This window comes from Bos javanicus, chromosome 19, assembly GCF_032452875.1.
Source record: "Bos javanicus breed banteng chromosome 19, ARS-OSU_banteng_1.0, whole genome shotgun sequence".
Taxonomy (NCBI): domain Eukaryota; kingdom Metazoa; phylum Chordata; class Mammalia; order Artiodactyla; family Bovidae; genus Bos; species Bos javanicus.
In genome coordinates, this window is record NC_083886.1 from 29,789,712 (window position 1) to 29,809,838 (window position 20,127).

General features: G+C 50.6%; 1 protein-coding gene across 11 annotated transcripts in view; it reads right to left on the reverse strand.

Moving 5' to 3' along the window:
* Window positions 1-5,812: 5,812 nt before the first annotated feature.
* The window catches only part of PIK3R5 (phosphoinositide-3-kinase regulatory subunit 5), an 87,568-nt gene continuing 73,253 nt past the window's right edge, over window positions 5,813-20,127 (reverse strand). For 10 of the 11 annotated variants that reach the window (XM_061391023.1, XM_061391017.1, XM_061391018.1 and 7 more), the window contains 3 exons: window positions 19,992-20,074; window positions 19,395-19,507; window positions 17,445-19,284 (listed from right to left, as the gene is read on the reverse strand). In XM_061391023.1, the coding sequence (XP_061247007.1) occupies window positions 19,131-19,284; window positions 19,395-19,507; window positions 19,992-20,074 (350 nt within the window). In that variant the 3' untranslated portion in view covers window positions 17,445-19,130. Of the gene's footprint in view, window positions 5,898-17,444; window positions 19,285-19,394; window positions 19,508-19,991; window positions 20,075-20,127 lie in introns of those variants that run through there. The other variant, XM_061391026.1, reaches the window with a different exon arrangement.

The window sequence follows — 20,127 nt, forward strand, 5'->3', positions numbered from 1 at the left end:
AGGGTGATGTGAACTTCTCAGGAAATAAGCTTGCCCTTTTAGGCACCTGAACATGCCTCTGAGGTGTTCTGGATGAATGTCATGGGAGCTGATTGCATGCACTAGGCTGTAACACGGTGAAGATTTCAGGGGCTGTTGGCAGCTAGTGGAAGTCTCCATCCCACACTGAAAGGCTTCTTTTCTCTGGTGTGAATGCTATTTCAGCAGTGGGCTTAGAACATCTATTTGGGCTGTTCCGAGGCCAAAGGATGTTCCTCCCTAGCTCCTGGCAGTAATTCTAGGGGCTGAGATCGCTGAGTAAACCAAAGTGCACCTATGGAACACTATCCACATGGCGGAAATTGTGCCAGGCCCTAGTGTTTAGAGATAAATAAATGAGACACGGTTTCTTACCCTTAGGAGCTGAGGGTCTACCTGTCCATGACTTCTTACTGACTGCGGTGTGACCCTACTCGTCACATTCTCAGTCCACAACTGGCACACTGATCGCGCAACAAGCATGAGAACACATTTATTTCACAGAGACCGAGGGCAGTTATCAGTGAGTCATTAATAAATAATAAGTGGTCTGTGCTAATTTCATCATTTCTGAGCATGCATCCCACGAAGGAGACTATAGCTCAGCTGTATTAGTGAAGAATGATTACCTCACCTTTTTCTTATCCCCGTCACCTTTCTCCATGCCTCATCTTTTAAAATTATGCATCTACATGTCTGTTTATTTTTTGGCGGCAATGGGTCTTTGTTGCTGTGCACGGGCTTTTTCTAGTTACAACAAGCAGAGCCTACCCTCTAGTTGCCGTGCAATAGGGTTACATCCCGATAAGCTCATTGTTGGAGCTTCCCTGGTGGCGCAGATGCTAAAGACTCTGCCCGCCATGTGGGAGACCCAGGTTCGATTCCTAGGCCAGGACAATCCCCTGGAGAAGGGAAAGGCACCCCACTCCAGTATTCTTGCCTGAAAAATCCCATGGACAGAGGAGCCTGGGTAGCTTCAGTCCATGGGGTCGCAAAGGGTCAGACACGACTGAGCAACTAACACACACAAACCCATCATAGGTTGAAAATATCTTATGTTGAAATGCACTGAACACTTCTACCCGTACAGGACATCACAGCTTGGCCCCGCCCACCTTAAACATGCGCAGAACTGTTCCATGAGCCTACAGTTGGGCAAAACCACCTAACACAAAGCCTATCTGCTAGTGAAGTGCTGACGATCTCGTGTAACGGACTGAACACTGTAATGAAAGTGAGAAACAGAATGCTTGTCTGGATGCGGACTGGTTGTGAGTGTACTAGTTGTTGAGCCCTGTGATCATGCGGCTGGCTAGGAACTGCCCTGCCAGCAGCACAAGACAGGATCATACCCCATACGCTAGCTCAGGAAAAGATCAAAAATTGAAGCATGGTTTCGACTCAGTGCACCTTGCCTTCCCACCACTGTAAGGTCGAAAAACCTTAAGTCCAACCATTGTAAGCTGGGGACTGTCCACTTCCACCCAGGCTCCAGTTCTAAGAGAGAAGAGTTCATTACAGACGTGCCTGATGTGAGCTGGGCGTTGGAGTTGCCCCGAGGTGCCATGTGAGTCATTCGATAAACGTTTATGGTACACCTCCCTACTCCTCCGTAGCCCCTGACTCACTATATGGTGACTGTCAGGCACTCATGTGAAGACAACACAGGGTCCCTGTCTCCAAACCATTCTTAGGTTAGGGAGTGGAAGCCAGTCTATTTGGCACGGTTGGCATGACAGACGGCACAGGTCACAGAGATGAGGCTGATGCTCAGAATCCTGGTAAAGAGACAGCCTTCTGGTTGGAAGGGGGACCTGGATGGAGTGGTCACCCTCTGTGGGAGGGACTGGCCTCGGGCTCCGTCTTGGACTGTGGCTCTTTTCATGCATCGCTGACCATGCAAATGGCACATCCGAGCTCAGCTCGCAAGCCCCTGCCCTCTCCCCGTTCTCCCAATCACAGCAAGAATATGACACCGTAGGATAGAAACACACCAGCCTTGGCCACCAATCCGGAAGATTCCCAGCAGCGGGTACCAAGAGCATGGAAAGTGGCTAGGGGGTAAATTCAACAACCTGGGAGCATCCCCAAGGTCACAGCACCGTGGCCTCTTACCCCGCCGTGGCCTCTCACCTCCACCCCAACTCCCAGCCTGAGCTACTCGCTCCTCGTCTCACTTGCTCTATATGACAGAGCCTTATCTGTCCTACAGATTCAAGTGAGGAGAACCAGGTTTTTCTCTGAAGATCAGATAAGTGGATGGATTCATTCATTCACACGATGAGTATTTTTTGAGCCTCTCCTAAGTGTCCGATGCTACTCCAGGTCCTGGAGATGTGGTAGTAAGTTAAAAGTAGACAAACACCTGCTCGCATAAAACTTGTACTACCTGTGGGTTTGTTGGGGGAGGGGGAGGTGGTTTAGTCGCTAAGTCATGTCCCCATGCCTCTTGCGACTCCATGGATTGGGAACCTACCAGGCTGCTTGTCTATGGGATTCTCCAGGCAAGAATACTGGAGTGGGCTGCCATCTCCTTCTCCAGGGGATCTGCCTGACCGAGGATTCGAACCCATGTTTCCTGCACTGCAGGCAGATTCTTTACCAACTGATCTACAAGAGAAGCCCTATGTGTGTGTGGGGGGGGCGGGGGTTGCAGACAAAAATGCCATAATTAAGTTGTGTATTAATTATACAGCTGAAAGGTGCTAAAGAAATATGGCTGAGAATGTGATCATGAGGTTCCAGTGACTGGGGTGCAGTATGAAAAGGTCTCCCCAAGGAGGTGACCTCTGAGTAGAAGCCTGCAGGAGGAAGGGAGCAATCCGGGCAACGTCTGCAGAAAACATGTTCCAAACGAAGGGAATGGCCAGCCAAGCAATGAGGAGGGGGTGCTGGAGGCATTTCAGGGGACAGTGCAGCCGGGGTGCAGTCAGTAGGAGAACCCTGGCAGGCAATCCTCCATGGGTTTGTGCCCACCTCTTGAGCATTTGTTCCAGATCACTTCTTCAAGATCTGTATCACAGACAACCTTGGAACAGAGAGCCTGCCCTCCCCAGGGCCAAGAACAGATTTCTTTGCCACCAGTGGAATAGAGACAATGTTTCCTTCCAGGGCAGAGGTGGCAGGTTTGCTGGCAGCCCACCCTTCCCTCCCCTGCCCCCAGTGAACACTGGGGGTTTCCTAAGCTCCAGGCTCCTCAGCGGTGATGCACAGCAACCTCTTGGGGCCGCCTCTTTGCTCTCCCAGGGGATTTGAGGGCAGGACAAGCTCATGCTGCTGGTTTCACTGTGAGTGATAAAGATGTGCGACTCTGGAGTCTTGTGTTTTCTGCCAGCGACCATAAAACTGTGGAGACTAACTTGATCGTGGTTGTTGTTGTCTAGGCACTAAGTCGTGTCCAACTCTTTACAGCCCCTTGGATTGTAGACCACCAAGCTTCTCTGTCCATGGTATTTCCCCGGCAAGAATACTGGAGTGGGTTGCCATTTCCTTCTCCAGGGGATCTTCCTGACCCAGGAATCGAACCCGTTTCTCCTGCATTGTATTCTTTACCATTGAGCCACGTGGGACACCTCAACTTGTTAGTTATCAGTAGGGTAAATCTTAGACCCTTACAGCTCTTGTCAGAGGGATGGGACCAGAGACAAAGAATTAACGGGTGGCTGAATGAATCGGGATTCAGAGGACAGTCCTCCTTAAACACAGAACATTAGCAAGGAACAGTCCTCAGGGAGGGTGCAAATGCACAGCTATTCACTGCCCTGGCGGGTAACACAGGCCACAGAACCAGAGATGGCTCCATGACACACAGCAAGAAGCGGATGGGACCCTATCGGCAGCAGCTGTTGCTCATTCATTCTGTGCAGGAGATTGTGGGAAAGACTTCTTGGCCAGAGGAAGGGCTGCAGACAGCAGGACTGAGAGGGTCTGAGGTGGCCAGGCTCTGGGTCACTGTTTCACCATGAAGTTTACAGCTGATGCCCTGCTTACCCTGGCCTCCCACCCCAACTGCTGGCTCCTGGGCCAGACTATTCAGCCAGGAAAAGCCACCACCCAGCCCACCTATGCCACCCCCTGGGAAGAAAGGCATGGAACTTCCCAGGAACATACTTCTGCCCCCTCCTGTCCTCTGCCTGCTGTTCTAGCACAGAGAGGGGACCATCCCATCGTGGAGCCACTTCCCTCTCCTCCCACCCACGCTCCCTCCTGCCCCCAGGGTATCTGGCAGATGCCATCTCCAGGGCTTGGATTTTTTCTCTCCATAGACACAGACGTGCCAGGCAACACACCCAGTTCTTTGATTTAAAGCATGTGATTAGCGGGGGTGGAAAGGCAGAGCTTGGGGTTCCGAGGGGACCCCGTCAACCCTCATCCCACGAGGCCCCACTGGGCTTTCCAGATTCCCAAGGGCTTTATTTTCCAGCTGTCCCCGAGGACTGGGCAGGCCTGTTTCCTTTGTTGTGTCTGCCCCTGACTGCAAAGGAAACACCTGGATGTGAGAGAGCCAATCTAGGAGGCAGGAGAGCATTGTTCCTGGGGGCAGGGAGCCTAGGAGGAAGGTGATGGGCCTGGATGCAGACCAGGAAGGCCTGAGGACCAGGTGGCCACCAGCCAGCCTGGCATTCATGCCCACCCTGGGAGCCGAGGAGGTAACAGAGGGGAGCCACAGAGTGTTGGGGCAGGTAGCATTGGGTGCTAGACTGCTGGGTACCAAATCTCTTTGTTGCTATGGCAATGTGTTGCTTAGAGCCGTTGTGCCTCAGTTTCTCTATCTTTAAATGAGACTTAATAATAGCACCTGACTCACAGGGTTTCTGTGAGGACTCAAAATGATGATATTCAAAAGCCACTTATTTACAGATAAATAAACAGGACAGGCCCCTGCTGGTTGGTCCTCCACAAACACATGCATTAGCAGCCAAACTGAACCACTAGCTGTTCTTTCCTGCCATCACACTACCTTCCTCCTCTGTGTTTGCAGTTTCTCCCCCTCACCGAGATGCCTGCAGTCTCATCTCTGCACACCAACCCTCTGTCTGCCTCAAGGCCCAGTTGACATTTTGAGCAGAACCTTCCCTGACCCCAGCCCTGGGGGGCTCTCTCCACTTGAGCCCACACCTCACTCTGCCAGGGGCCCTGGCACCTATTAATTTCTGTGTTGGTCATGCACAGTCAGGTCTCAACCCCACGCCAGCTGGGCCTCTCCGTGTGTGTGTGTGTGTGTGTGTGTGTGTGTGTGTGTGCAGAGAGTAACCAAGACCTGGGACAGACAGGGACAGATGATGTCCCAGGAGGGACGCAGACGGGGGCCCAGAAGTTTCTCTCGGAGTCCTGCATCTTGCTTCCCCACTCTACAATCTTTGGCAAGATGCTCCATCCCTCTAAGCCTCTGTCTCCTGACCTATAAATGGGCAGTATTAACACATATCCAGCCTTCCTCCAATCGCCTGTAGGAATCCAACAGGCTAACGAATGTGCTCTGCAGCACCAGGGAGGAATAATTTGTCCTTCATTATGGGCATTTACAGGATCTGGAGAAGAAAGGAGAGGTCTTCTCACAGGTCCTGCATCCTTTCTTCTTGTGAAAATGGGTTGAGTAATCTTAACCTGGCAGAGCAGTCCTAGTAGCCACCATACCTGGGTGACCTGTCTCAGAAATGCTGGGCGTGTGTTCATAAGGGCTGGGGATGTCTCGGCCCCTCGTGGGCTCCCCTTCCAACATCCCGCCTCCGGGACCCTCCATCTGCTCCTCCCAGATCCCTCCCTGGAGACTCTGCCCCCAGCCAGCACCTACCTTGACTCAGCAGTTTCAGCGGCCCACAGTCTTGCCCAGGGAGGCCACCAGTCCCGGATGATGGGTGTCTCTGCAGCCTCTAGCCCTGCAGAGAAAAGCCCAGTGTCACAAAGGCCTGGCTCTGTCCCCTCCCCTTCCTTCCCCTTCCCCATGGCCCTCGAAGCTCCTCCCAGAGCACATCCTGCTGTGAGGTCTCTTTCTAGAGAAGTGTCTGTGGTCAGCCACAGCCACTGGACCTTTTTTTTTTTGGCTGTGCTACAAGGCATGCAGTATCTTAGTTCCCCAACCATGGATCGAACCCGCACCTCCTGCAGCGGAAGTGTGGAGTCTTAACCACTGGACTCCCAGGGAAGTTCCACTGACATTCTTTTTTCTGATCAGGTGGGAGGTGGCACCTCCCGGGGGCCCCCTCTGGTGCTAGCTGGATGCAGGGAGCTGAGGATTCTTTCTGGAGCTCCAAACACACCAAGCACCTCCCACCCCAGACATTGCTGGCTAAATGCCCCCAAGCTTCTACAGCTCAGCTGGTACAAACCCAGTTCATCATTTCACCCTTGAAACCCACTTCCTTGCTGCTCATCTCAGAACCAGAAACCTGGATGTCACTTTTTACACCTCCTTCTCCCTCACCTGTTACACCTCAATGGCACCAAGTCTTATCACTGTCTCATGAATTGTCCCCCTTTTTCCCATCCCCATGGCAGTCATGAGGTCATTATCATCTTTCTCCTAAATTATTACGACCCCTTGCTGTCTACCTGCCTCCACCTCACAGCTGAAGGTCTCTTTCTTAGAGTGAAACATGAATCTGATCCTGTTACACCTTTGTTACAACCCCCGATAGCACCCTATTACTTTCAAGAGAACAGCGAAATTCCTTCACTTGATTTGCAAGGAATGATCTGGTCCTTGGATGGCATCACTGACTCGATGGACATGAGTCTCAGTGAACTCCGGGAGTTGGTGATGGACAGGGAGGCCTGGCGTGCTGCGATTCATGGGGTCGCAGAGAGTCGGACACGACTGAGCGACTGATCTGATCTGATCTGATCTGGTCCTTCCTTGATCCCCAACCTCGGGCTTTATCCTCTTGCTCTGACACCTCCCAGAAGTCCTGAATGACTATAGTTCCTTAAAGATCCAGGCCATCTCCCACCTCCAGGCCTTCATGTGGGCAGTGGGATTATCTTCCCAATCCTTCTCCTGCCTCACTCCTAACCATCCTTCCTTCAGAACAGAAGCGGGAAAAACAGGTCAGAGAGGCAGGAGGAGAAGTGGAGTGCGATGGAAGCGGGAGCGAGGGCAGTGTCAAGGACATGACAGTCAATGGTGCCCAAGCCTGCAGAGAGGACATGGAGGCAGAGCAGGAAGAATTATCTGCTGACCGTGGTGATTAGGAGAGAGCAGTGCTGGGGAGCAGATCGCCTCCAAGGCAATGCGCTCACTAGTTTGTCGTATTCTTTCTTCTTCTCACATTTGGAAGCCAAGCAATATTTAGGGGCCTCTCCAACACATTTCTAGACCTTTGAAAAACAACTCAGAGACTCTGTGCTGTCATCAGATTTGGCCTAATGGCTAAATGGCTCTGGAAAGAGGCAGATTGCTGACCCCATGAATGCCTGGATTCAGCTGTGCTTGAAACCCTGAGGCCTAGATCTTCTCTTAATTGTTCAACTATGTGATCCGATAAATGGCCCCTTCCTTTTCCGTTAAGACTGTTTGCATTCGGCTTCTGTTACTTGGGTTTCTCCTTTGCAACCAAAGGAGAAGTCATTGACCTTTCTCTGAAAGGGCTGAGTGGGTTGGTTCCATCTTTTCATTTTGGAGAAGAGGCCATTTGAAAAAAAAAAAAACCCAGAAATTTAAACCATCTGCTCTATAGCTCAGCTTCCCTTTTATAGTTATTTCTTTTTAAAAAATTTTTTATTTATTTGGCTGCAGAATCTAGTTTACTGACCAGGGATCAAACCTGGGCTCCCTGCATTGAGAGCAAAAAGTCTAAGCCACTGGACCACCAGGAAGTCCCTTATAGCCTCCTCTTTTCTGTCCCACTCATGTGAGTGGACTCCCAATTTTATCAAGCATCTGTGTATTCTTAGTATTCACATGTCTGCCTTATCCCTCAGCCCTCCCCCAATAAGTTCTGAGGAAGAAGCAGCTAAGTCTTATTCATTATTCTCTCCATCACAAGATAAGAGAATGTGGAGAGATAGTTGAGCTCAGTAAATAAAACAAATGGATCAAGGAATGAAGGAGGGAATAAATGGGTGAAGTGAAAAAGTTCAGGACAAGACAAAGGGCCAAGAACGGAGCCCTCGCAGGTTCGGCACTCAGCAGCTGGCAGTGTGGCCATCGCGGGCAGCGCCTTCTCATTATCAGCTCTGGCCTAACTGATCGGAAATCACAAGCTGATGTCAGCCTCCTGTGGCTGCTCCACTCCTCTTATCATGGGCTGCTGTCTCTGCAACTACCCCGGGCGTGGTGGCCACCAAAGGGGCTGCTTGGTGACTGTGGACAGCCCCGGAGCTGCCCCCTGCAAGGATGAGCTGAGGCGCCCTCATTTTGAATTTATTGTCATTTATTTATTTTGGCCACGCCGTGTGGCATGTGGAAATCTTAATTGCGCAACCAAAGATGGAACCTGTGCCCCCTGCAGTGGAAGTCGGATTCTTAACCACTGGACCAAGAGGGATGTCCCTTGCAACCTTATTGTGAGGGCATGCAGCCGAGGGCCAGCCAGGGACAAAGAGAGAGTGAAAAGGAGGTGCAAGGATGAAGGACTGAGACCCCTAGGTGCCCCCAGCTCACCATACGTACCATCAGCAAGGTAGGTGGCGCTGCCTCTCTGGTTGATCCTAGTGGCTCCCTGTCGCTCTAGGGTTTGTTTAACCTGGGCTTTTCAGGCCGTCTGTTGCCAACTTCCCTGTCTGCACCAGTCTCCCAGGAACAGCCCCCAGCAAGACTGTGGAGCCTTTTACCAAGGTCACAGGACAAAAATCTCTACAATTAACCAAGCCTTATAGCAACTGTTGCCACAAGCCTCCTGATCTAAACCAGCCAATTCCCTGACTTCACAGGTAAAATATCTACCCTATAATCCTGACCAATCTGGTGGCTTAGTGGTAAAGAATCCACCTGCAATGCAGGAGACAAGACGTGGAGATGCGAGTTCTGTGCCTGGCTTAGGAAGATCCCCTGCAGGAGGAAATGGCAACCCACTCCAGTATTCTTGCCTGGACAATCCCATGGACAGAGGAGCCTGGCGGGCTACAGTCCATGGAGTCACAAAGAGTTGGCACTCAGGCACGCACATAGCATCCTCACCTAACACCATCCTTTCAGTAGGAATTTTCTTTCTTTTGTGGCTATAAAATTGGCTACTGGCCTGCGAAAGGAGCCATCCCGCTGTTTTGACCGCATCTCCCGTTCTAATAAACTCTATTCTCCTCTCCTTCTGCCTCATGTCTGGAAATTCTTTTCTAACCCATGCACAGACCACATGATCCATCAGCATCAGAATCCAGAGAGCTAGGGTTCCCTGCACTTACTTACCACTCTGGCTTCCGGATCATCGGTGAGCTAAGGGCAGCAAAGATGCTCTGGATGGTGGGTGCCCAAGATACAGAAGCCGAGGCTCACTGTCGTGGCTCCTCCAGCCACAGCCATGATGGCTTCGCCCAGGCTCCTGTATCCCTCTACATTCCTGGGTGTGTGGAAGTCTGCTCACTAACTCACTTGGGGCTGCCAAGTTACTTAGCTTTCCAGCAGAGAATCCACCACTTCTGTTCCATCCTTATTCCTCTTTCCAAGCCCCTACTGACCTATTTTCCTGTCTATTACAAAGCAAATGAAACTTTTAATTTTTAAACAAATTAAAATCCTCTTGTAACTGTGGCGGCAGATAGATGAGTGCTGGGATGAGGACACTCTGGAACACCATGGTATGGGAGTCCAGTAAGAATTGTTAACATTTGCTCTGGAGACAGGAAACTCAGGGCCATCTGTGTGTTCCTCCAGCCCCACCTTCTGTGGGAACTGTTTCTGGGATCATTCAGTAACCAATGCAGAATCCATCATCTCATTGAGTTTTCTAAGGAATTCACTCACAGAAAATCCTAAAAGGCAATGTAGATTTTCCTGAAGATTACATTGGGAGGATGGAAAAAAAAGTCGATATTAATCATCTCTTAACAAGCTATCTAAAAATCTTCCATGAGAGACTTCCCTGGTGGTCCAGTGGCTGAGACTCCATGCTCCCAGTGCAGGGGGCCCAGGTTTGATCCCTGGTCAGGGAACTAGCTCCCATATGCCACAACTAAGACCTGGCACAGCCAAATTAAAAACAAACAGGCAAAAAAAACATCTAAACTTAAAAAAAAAATCTTCAGTGGCTATTTCTTTTGTCGAGATGCCTTCTTCCAGGCCGTGCTATGGAGCCAGTAGAGTTCTTTTGGTTCTCTTTTCTCCCCAGGTGATCCCAACTCACTAACTCCTGACTCCTTCCCCCCAGAGTTTTTCACAAACATCTCAAAGTCCTCTTGAAGTGCCTTCAGATCACCTCAACTCCATTCTAATCCTTATCCCCCAGTTTTTATACCCCGAACTCATTAACAACAACCCAAAAATCAAATGGTTCTCTGGTTGGTAGGACCTATTCTTAGAAAGCTGAGAGAAGTAATAAACCAGAAGATAGCTGTTATAGAAATATGCAATCACTTAATGAGTTAGGACAATTATGGCAAACTTCACTTTAAAGGCTCATGCAGGGATTTCCCTGGTGGTCCAGTGGCTAAGACTTCATGCTCCCAGTGCAGGGGACACTGGCTCAATCCCTGGTCAGGCAACAGGGAGCTAAGATCCTGCATGCTGCACAGTGTGGCCAAAGTAAATAAATAAAATAAAGAGATGTTATCGTGGAAAACAAAACTTTTTTAAAACAGGCTCACGTAACTGGCAAGTGGTGGGACTTGAACCAGAAACATCTAGTCCAGGGAGTTCACTGTGGACCCACAGAGAGGACCCGCAGTCTGAGCCAGCCTGAAGCCTGGCCTGTGCTCCTTGCTCTCGACTCTACTCAAGGGAGACTGAGGCATTGGCAAGGCTGCTCTCCTGGTGGGCACTTCTGCTTCTAGTGAATTCCCTCTGGCACTCACACCGGTGGCCCAGGGAAGCAAAGGCAGCAGAACGTCAGGCTCTAAACCAGGGTTTCACAGGCGTGATTCCTGGACCAGCAGCATCAGAGGCATCTGTTAGTAACTTGTTAGTAACTTGAACTGTCTGGTGTGGGTGTGTAAAAGGAGGAACAGTACACGTATTGGGAATTTTCCAGACTTCACTTCCAGCAGTGTTGTTCTGTGGGGTGTGTGAGAACCCAGACTTAGGGCTAATGGGGTGACAACTGAAGCAAGCAGATATGCTTTTATCTTTTTTTTTTTTTTTAATCTAGTCACTTACCCTTTCAGGCATTCTTATATGGGAGGAGAAGGAATTTTATTTTATTTATTTTTGGCCAGGCATCATGTGGGATCTTAGTTTGAGAGATCAGAGATTAAGCCCGCACCTCTGGCATTGGAAGTACAGAGTCTTAAACACTGGACTTCAGGAGAAATCCCGGAATTTTTATTTTAAACACCATTAACTTTTTAAAAAATTTTAGTGTTTAAAAATTGCTCAAACAATTCACAAATATGTTTTCATTGTAAAAACAAACATTATACTGCAGTATACATATATATTTATATTATATATATTAAATTAAATATATACAAATTTATATTAAATATATAATATAAATGTATTATTTATATTTAATATATAAACTATATATTGTATATACACATATACATTATAGAATTAAAAAGTGAGCCTTCTCTTCCTCCTTCCCAGCTTCTTTTCCCTCTCCATTCAGTGATCACCGTTTTCCATAGCTTGGAGTAATTTATACAAATTGTTTTTCGACTTGCTTTGTTTCTTAGAAATTATTATTAGTATCTAAGGACCAACCACATTCTTTTCTTAAATGTCCATATTTTCTGGACTAGTAACACATTTAAATGGATCAAGACTGGAAAGACCCAGGGCTTCCCTGGTGGCTCCTGGTAAAGAATCTGCCTGCCAATGCAGAAGACACATAAGAGGAGATGCAGGTTCCATCCCTGGGTGGGGAAGATCCCCTGGAGGAGGGTATGGCAACCCATTCCAGTATTCTTGCCTGGAGAATCCCATGGACAGAGGGGCCTGGCAGGTTACAATCCATGGGGTTGCAGAGCCGGACCTGACTGAAGCAACAGCAAGCACACACGCCAATGCAGGAGGCCCGGGTTTGGTCCCTGGTCTGGGAGGATCCCACATGCCTTGGAGCAGCTATTGAGCCTGTGCTCTGGAGCCTGGGAACCACAACTACTGAGGCCATGAGCCCCAGAGCCCATGCTCTGCAGCAAGAGGCATCACCGCAATGTGCAGCCTGCGCACCGCAACTAGAGATTAATTCCTGTTCTCTGCAACCAGGGAAAAGCCGGCGCAGCGACAAAGACCCAGCACAGCCAAAAATAAATAAATAATAATAAAAATCTACGTTTGGCTATTAAAAAAGGAGAGAGAGAGACGGGAAACATAGAAACCCAGTCCATTCTCTCTTGTACAAGCCTTCTTTCAAGTTGGTGAGGAAAATTTTGCCCAGGCCTCCCTTCACACCTGTTCCCCTTCCAAACTCCTGGGGACCCTCAGGTTCCTCTGAGATTGGGTCAAGGGCAGAGAGAACTTGGGGCTTCCCTGGAGGGCAGGGCCTGGGATCCCCTTACTCTGCCTGTTCTCAGGTCGCCTGTCCTTCGTGGCACCCCCAACCCCCTTTATCTTCCTATTAGGCAGGTCCCCCAGGACAGGCCTGCAAGCTTCCCTGGGTGCGGAGGAGGAGCTTGTTTGTGTAAAATTCACACTGAGAAGGCAGAGAATGGACGAGGACACCAGGGAGAAAGCTGAGTCGGGTTCTCTGTTACCTGTGTGAGGTGCCTGGCCCGTGTACATGCACACATGCATGCACGGGCAGGCACACGCATGTACACAGCGCATCCTGGCACCCACGCTCTGGTCCTAGCTGTTTCTGCTTGTCGACCCCTCCTCTCTGGGTCTCAGTTTTCATCTGTGACCCAGCGATTGGAGAGTGTGTTTGCACAGCCCTCGCCAGCCCTCTCCGGCTTCTTCCCCGGACAGTCCTGGTTCTGGCCTTAGAGCTCTGCAGTTACAGTTTTGCTCAGAGAGGGCCTCTGGCCCCTCAGATGAGAGGCCCCTTCCTTGGGGTGGGCGGTGGGGGTGAGGGGTAAGGCTGCTTTGCTGTCCCCGACTTCCTCTCTCCAGAGGTCCCAGGGGATCCCCTTGGGCCAGTACCAGCTTTGGGGGATGGAGCGACATTCATTCACCAAGGGCTTCCTTCCTGATTCTGCCGCCTCCCCCCGCTCCCACCCCAGGAGTGGCCGCCCTGGACTTGCCTGGAGCCTTGCCAACCATTTCCTGCCACCTCCACCCCCACTTCCACTTCTCCACCGCACCCCACTCCCAGCCGGTCCCCAGGGAGAGAAGAGGGTGGCTGGGCTCCTCTGGAATTCCCTTATGATGAAGCCATCCCTCTCAGATTCGTGGGAACTTTACTTTTCTGGGCCTTAGTTTCCCTACAGCTCACCTGAGTGGGTTGAGGGAGTAGCAGTAAGGGCAGGGGCTCTGGGGTGGCGCTGAGCCCTGGCTTCCCCTTTTCACAGTCTCTGTGACCTTGGACAAGTTCCTTAGTTTCTCTGCCTCAGTTTCCTCATCTGTAAAATGGGACACAATAGTACCTACCTCATGGTGAGACAGGCTGGGACCTGGGACCCTTTGCTGCAGTGCTTGTACCTGGACAACTATCTTGGAGCAACAGAATACAGAAAAACTATAAGGGACTAGAATTAACTGCAGGCATATTAACTGCAGCAGTTGCGGCCAGTTATAAACAAGATACAAAAAGGTCAAAACCCAACTGCCACTTCTGAGCTTCCAGGAGCAAAAGCAGGTCCAGTGCATGACCAAGACTGCTGCACACAGCACCACCCAGGGGTGGGCAGACCACCTATGCTGCCCCTCCGGCCCAACCCACCCTCACCCTATTTGAGGGGCCAGCTCACCCCACCTCAGGGAGCGAGCCAGGACACTCACTGCTTGTTTTCAATTCCTTGTGCTGCAGCAGAGTCCCAATAAAGACCTACCTAAATTCCTCATCTGGCCTCTCATCAAGCTCTACTGATTAAGGAGTCCAGGCATCCTGGGTGTTAACAGTGGTGAAGTTGGAGGGCGGGTATTTATGTAAACACATAAAGTGCATGGACCATGCTGGGCCCATGCATAGCATTTGCTAATATCTCAGTTTTTACTACCTTGATGTTCAGGGGAGATGCCCTGGTCAGGCTGCAGTGACTCCAAGGCTCCACCTTCCAGCTCTAAATGTCTGAGATTCCCCGAATGGGCCCTGTTTCTTCCCCCTCACCCTGTGCAGAAAGAGGCACACACGTGTGGCTGCTGTAACCACAGCTGACCCTCCAGGGACCACACGTTCAGAATGGCCAAGTAGTGTGGACTGAATGTCTTGTGTCGTCCCCAAACTCATATGTTGAACCCCAATGCAATGGTGTTAGGAGATGGGACCTTTGGGAGGCGAGTAGGTTTTGATGAGGTCATGAGGGTGGAGCTGCCATGATGGGGTTAGTGTCCTAAGAAGAAGAGACACCAGCGCTTCCTCTACCTTGTGAAGATGCAATGAGAGACAGCTACCTGCAACCCAGGAAGAGAGCTCTCACCGGACACTAGATCTGTCAGCACCCTGACCCTGGACCTCCCAGCCCTCAGAATTATGAGAAGTAAAAGAAAGGTAGGGTTTCCCAGGTGGTGCTAGTGGTAAAGAATCCATCTGCTAATGCAGCAGACATGAGACGCAGGTTCGATCCCTGGGTTCGGAAGATCCCCTGGAGGAGGGCATGGCAATCCATGCCAGTATTCTTGCCTGGAGGATCCCATGGACAGAGGAGCCTGGTGGGCTACAGTCCAGGGGGTTGCAAAGAGTCAGACAAGACTTAAGTGACTTAGCACAGCACAGCACAGCACAAAAGAAAGGTGTGTGCTCAGTCGTGTCCGACTCTTGGAGACCCCATGGACTACAGTCCACCAGGCTCCTCTGTCCATGGAACTGTCCAGCAAGAATACTGGAATGGGTTGCTATCCCCTTCTCCAGGGAATCTTGCTGACCCAGGGATAGAACACATCTCTTGAGAAGTAAATGTCTGTTGTTTAAATCACTCGCTCTATGGTATTTTGTTATAGGAGCCCAAGCAGACTGAGATCCTGGGGCTGGGATCTGACCAGGACACAGGTGTGCCTGCTGCAGATGGGGACGACTTGCTACCTGCCTGTCTTTGCCCCAGGGAGAGAACTCTTTCCCAGGAGGGCTGGCTTCCTTTATCCTGATTGTACTGGTAGGGCTGGGGGGAACAAATACAAGGACTTAGAGACTGGACAAAAAGAGTAGTTTCTTCTCCAAGAAAACCCAGGAGCCCCACTCCCAGGGCAGCGGCTGCCATCCCAGTGCTAGAGGGTGTGATGGGTGTGGCAGTTGGGGGAAGGGAAGTCTGAAGTCCCAGGGCAGGTGCCGAGCAGTCCATGTCCACGTGCATCTCCTGTGTGGGAGAAGCTGTAGGATCTGGAAATCTCTCTGATGCCTTTCCTTTGAGCAGACTGGGGGGTGCTAAGCGTTCCCTGCCCCAGGGGTTGTGGGAGAGCCATCCCTCTGGAAGAGGCATGACTTGGATGTCAGGGACCACAGGAAGAGGTCTGGGACCACAGGAAGAGGTCTGACACCACTGTGCTCTGGGCCCCAAAGGAAGTTCCAAGCCGCCAGAGCAGAACAAATGGATAAATTGGACTTCATTAAAATTAAGATCATCTGCTCTGCAAAAGGCAGTGTTAAGGGAATGAAAACATGAGCCACAGTTTGGAAGAAAATATTTGCAAAACACATATCTGATAAAGGACTGGTATCCAAAATTTGTGCTCCAAAAACTCTTTTTAGCATTCAACAATAAGAAAACAAACAACCCAGTTAAAACAAGGGCAAAAGATCTGAACAGATACCTCAGCAAAGAAAAGAGACAAAGCTAATGTAAAAAAAGCCACATACTACACAATTCCAACTACATAACATTCTGGAAAAGGAAAAACGACGGAGATGGTAAAAAGATCGGTGGTTGGCAGGGGGTAGGGGAAGAATGGGTGAACAGGGGAACACAGAGGTTTTCAGGGCAGTGAGACTACTTTGTGTGATATTATAATGGTGGATATAGTTTTCCAAATCCATAGAATGTATTATACAACGCCAACAATGAGCCCTAATGTAAACAACAGACTTCGAGCAATAATAATGGATCCATGTAGGTTCATCAGTTGTAACAAATGTACTTGTTGATAGTGGAAGGAGATGGGGTACGTGGGAACTTTCCATATCCTCTGCTTAATTTTGCTTTGATCTTAAAACTGCTCTAAAAATAAAGTCTATTTTAAACATTAAAAACAAAGAAAATAGACATATGGCAAATAAACACATGAAAAGATGCTCAACATCAGTCTTTATGGAACTGCAAAAGAAAACAACCAAGGAGATATCACTACACACCCATTAGAATGGATAAAACTCAAAGCACCAACAACCAAATGCTAATAAGGGTGTGCGGGTATAGGAACTCTCATGCATTGCTGGTGAGAATGAGAAAACAGATAAGCCTAACTATACCGTATTTGTACCATATGATCAAGCAACTATGTTCCTTGGTATTTATCCAAAGGAGTGGAAAACATGTGTATGTCTGAACAAAAACCAGCACCGTATGTTTATGGCAGCTTTATTCATAAATGCCCCAAATGGGCATCAACCAAGATGTTCTTTATTAGATGGATGTATAAATAAACCCTGGTACCGCAATAAATTGAAATACCATTCAGCAACAAAAACAAATGAGCCATGAAGACATGGAGGAATCCTCAGTGCATATTGCTAAGTGAAAGGAACCAATATGAAAAAGCTATGTACTACAGGTTGTTCAGTTGCTAAGTTGTGTCTGACTTTTCGACCCTAGGACTGCAGCATGCCAGGCTTCCCTGTCCTTCAGTATCTCCTGGAGTTTGCGCAAACTCATGCCCCGTGAGTCGGTGATACCGTAGGGTCCCAACTATATGGTATTCTGGAAAATTTGCAACTAGGGAGACAGTAAAACGATAATTGGTTGCCAGTCTAAGTAATGTTTTCCATTATAAAAATTATATTACCCCATTTGGGATATCCATTTCCTTTGTCAGATTGGCAAACCATAATTTTGAGAAATTTCTCCATTTTGTCGAATTGCCAAATGAATCCGTGAGGTCCAGCACACAGCTCACTTCCCTTCTGCTCAGCACCACAGTGAGGGTTATATGGAAGGAAGACTTGGGCATAAAATGTATTTTCTACAGAGATGAAAATTACAAAAAGATAAACAAAACAATCCCCTAAGAATCTTATTTCCATTCTACCTGAAATGACTTACATGAACTAAAACTAGCAGGAAAATAACTGTAGATTATCAAATCCAAGAGAAACCAAATTTTATTTGACAATAATATTAAATTCCACTCATTTATTCTTGAACATCTGTCAATCATGTCATCAGACAACCGACTCACATGACAAAAAATATTGAAGATGTATTGCCAACCACTGTCAGGGGCCTGGAGCAAGGACAGATGGCCTGGACAGGGGAGGGATGGTAATACGGGGCAGGAGGAGATGGAGCCGCTCTGTCCACTCCTCTCAGGTCCTGAGTATGCTGGGCTGGGGCTTCACGGGCTCCTATGAGCCCAGAGCCGTTGGCACATATGAATCAGGAGCGGGAGGGGTTCTGTGCGGATTTAACTGTCTGCATCCGTGGTTACTTCCCCACCTCTCCCAGTCCCAACCCCGAGCCCCAGCCCAGCCTTCCACCTGACCACCCCAGCCCACACATCAGTGTCCAGATTCTCACACCAGTGCCATCTGGCGGTTACAAATTTTTGGCTCTCGTGTTCTATCAGCCATTTGCCCCCAGTCAGGCTCTAAGCTCCTTGAGGTCAGCTCTCTACCCTCTGCTCCTCTGGGAACTTGCCCAGGCGCAATGGTGCCTGTGAACTTTGGGGCTGGAAGATTCCACATGTGATGGACTGAGTTGGGAGGCGGGGTCAGGCAGGCCAGCCTGGGAGAGGCAGAGGTGAAGGCTGGGGCAGCTGTGGACCCTCTCCTTACCCAGACCAAGGCAATTCCTCCTTCAGAGGGCAGGGCTGAGCGTCCCTTCCCCTCTCATTTGGGTCCTGCCTCAGCAGAAAATTGGAAAAGAGGCAATGAAGAGCCTTCCCCCCTCTCCGCCACCAGACCGGAGCCTCAGCGCTCAGGGGGTGAGGCCGCTGACCTTTCCTGAGCACCTGAGAGGGGTGCTGGGCCAGGAGCTCTGCAGTCTTGTCTCAACCCTTTAAGGAGGGCTCATCACCCCCGTTAGAGACTTGAAGACGCTAATTCACTTCCTTCTGGCCATTTAGCCAGCAGGTCACTGAGCTGCCACTGAATCTAGGCTTGTCCTGTCTCCTCCAAGAATCTCGATCCAGGAAGGGGCTCCAGAAAGAGTCTGCTCTGAGTCCTGACAGTAGACAGGTGTTGACGCTGTTTTTTAGAAGACCCAGGGAATTTGAGAGAGAGAAAGTGTGCGTTTGAGAGAGAAAGATAGATGGAGAAGGGGGTAGGGGGCGGCACTGGGGTCAGAAAAATAACACCCACGTTTCTACTACCTGAACCCCAGGTAGGGGGACTGAACTCCAGACTCAAATGCCCCCCCACCCCGCAAGTCTCTGACAAAGTAAGGGGAGGGCCTGGCCAAGGGTCGAGAGGGGAACCCTAACCCCTCCACCCCCAAGAGCACCAGAGCCTCGGATCTTCCTTCTAGAGAGGATCCTAGACCATCTAGAGGGCAGGGCCTCCACAGGTCAGCTCACCCATCCCTCTCCTCTCTACCTGAGGAATCTGAGGGGCTGTGAGGCCAGGTCCCTCCTCCCTAATGCCTGGTTGTTTTTTTTTTTCCCAAACAGAGCCCTGAGGCACCATTAACCCCCTGTCTGCTGCAGAGCCCACAGTGGGGACCCTGACCCAGCAAAGGGCCATTCAGCTGTCCACCAGGAGACAGGCCCTCCCAGGAAAAGGCGGCCCAAAGAAGGCTGCCCCGGGCTTCCTGTCCAGGCTGGTGCTGCACAGCTAGGGCAGAGCTCCGCTGAAGGTCATGATGGGCAGACAGAGCAGGGAGCAGAGGTCGGGCGTGGTCTGCCCCTGTGCCGGTGGGTAGGAGGGCCTCTGGGGCCGGGGGCAGAGGTTGCTCTTCTCGGGCTTGTAGCAGGGTGAGACCTCGCACCTGTGGGGCAGGGTGGGTGTCAGGGCAGGCTCCCACCCTTCCAGCTCCTTCCAGGCCTCAAGGTCGGGGTAGGGGTGCTGAAGTAGGGCTGGGAGCCCCCACTTTCCTACCTAACCACACTCTGCAGGATCTTCCGCTCGTCCTGGTCCAGGCACACGGCAAAGGGGCAGCTGTTAGAGCCGATGATCTGCACCTTGTCCACTTTGACCTGCGACGTGGTAATCTGGAAAGAGGGCCCGGGTCACCCGGAGCCCTGCCCACCTCTCCTCTCCTTTGGAGCTGCCAGCCCTCGGCAACTTCTTCCCTTGGAACCACCCACCTGGGTCCAAGGGGTGGGGGCACACAGGGGATGGGCCCACGGCCTCCATCAGGCCCTGACTCTCTCCCAGCCTCTGTCCTTTCCTGAGTCTAGAAGGAGCAATTGTTCTGGAAGGAAAACCCCACTGCCTGCACCATGAGTCCATTCTGACACGGAGCCACTCGGGGTCCCCTGGCAGCTACCATGGGGCCTTTCTGCAGGTGCAAGGGTGCCTCCTCCTCCCAGAGCCCCCACACGTGTGCATACCCCTCACCAGCCTCTCCTGTCACCCCCAAGACCCAGCACAGCCCTTGGACACGCCACCCCCACACGCACAGACACACACACGCACACACACGTGCCCAGTAAGTCTCCTGAGGGGGCGGCAGAGAGGAGGGGGCGCCCTTACCTGGTTGAAGCCCTTCTTAGATTTAGGGTTCTGCCTTTTCACCACTTCTGTCAGGTTTAGCGTCAGGGCCTCTGTGCTCGAGTCTGAAGGGCAGGGCGGCTCAGGACCACCCGTGTCCCTACCCACTCCCTCACCC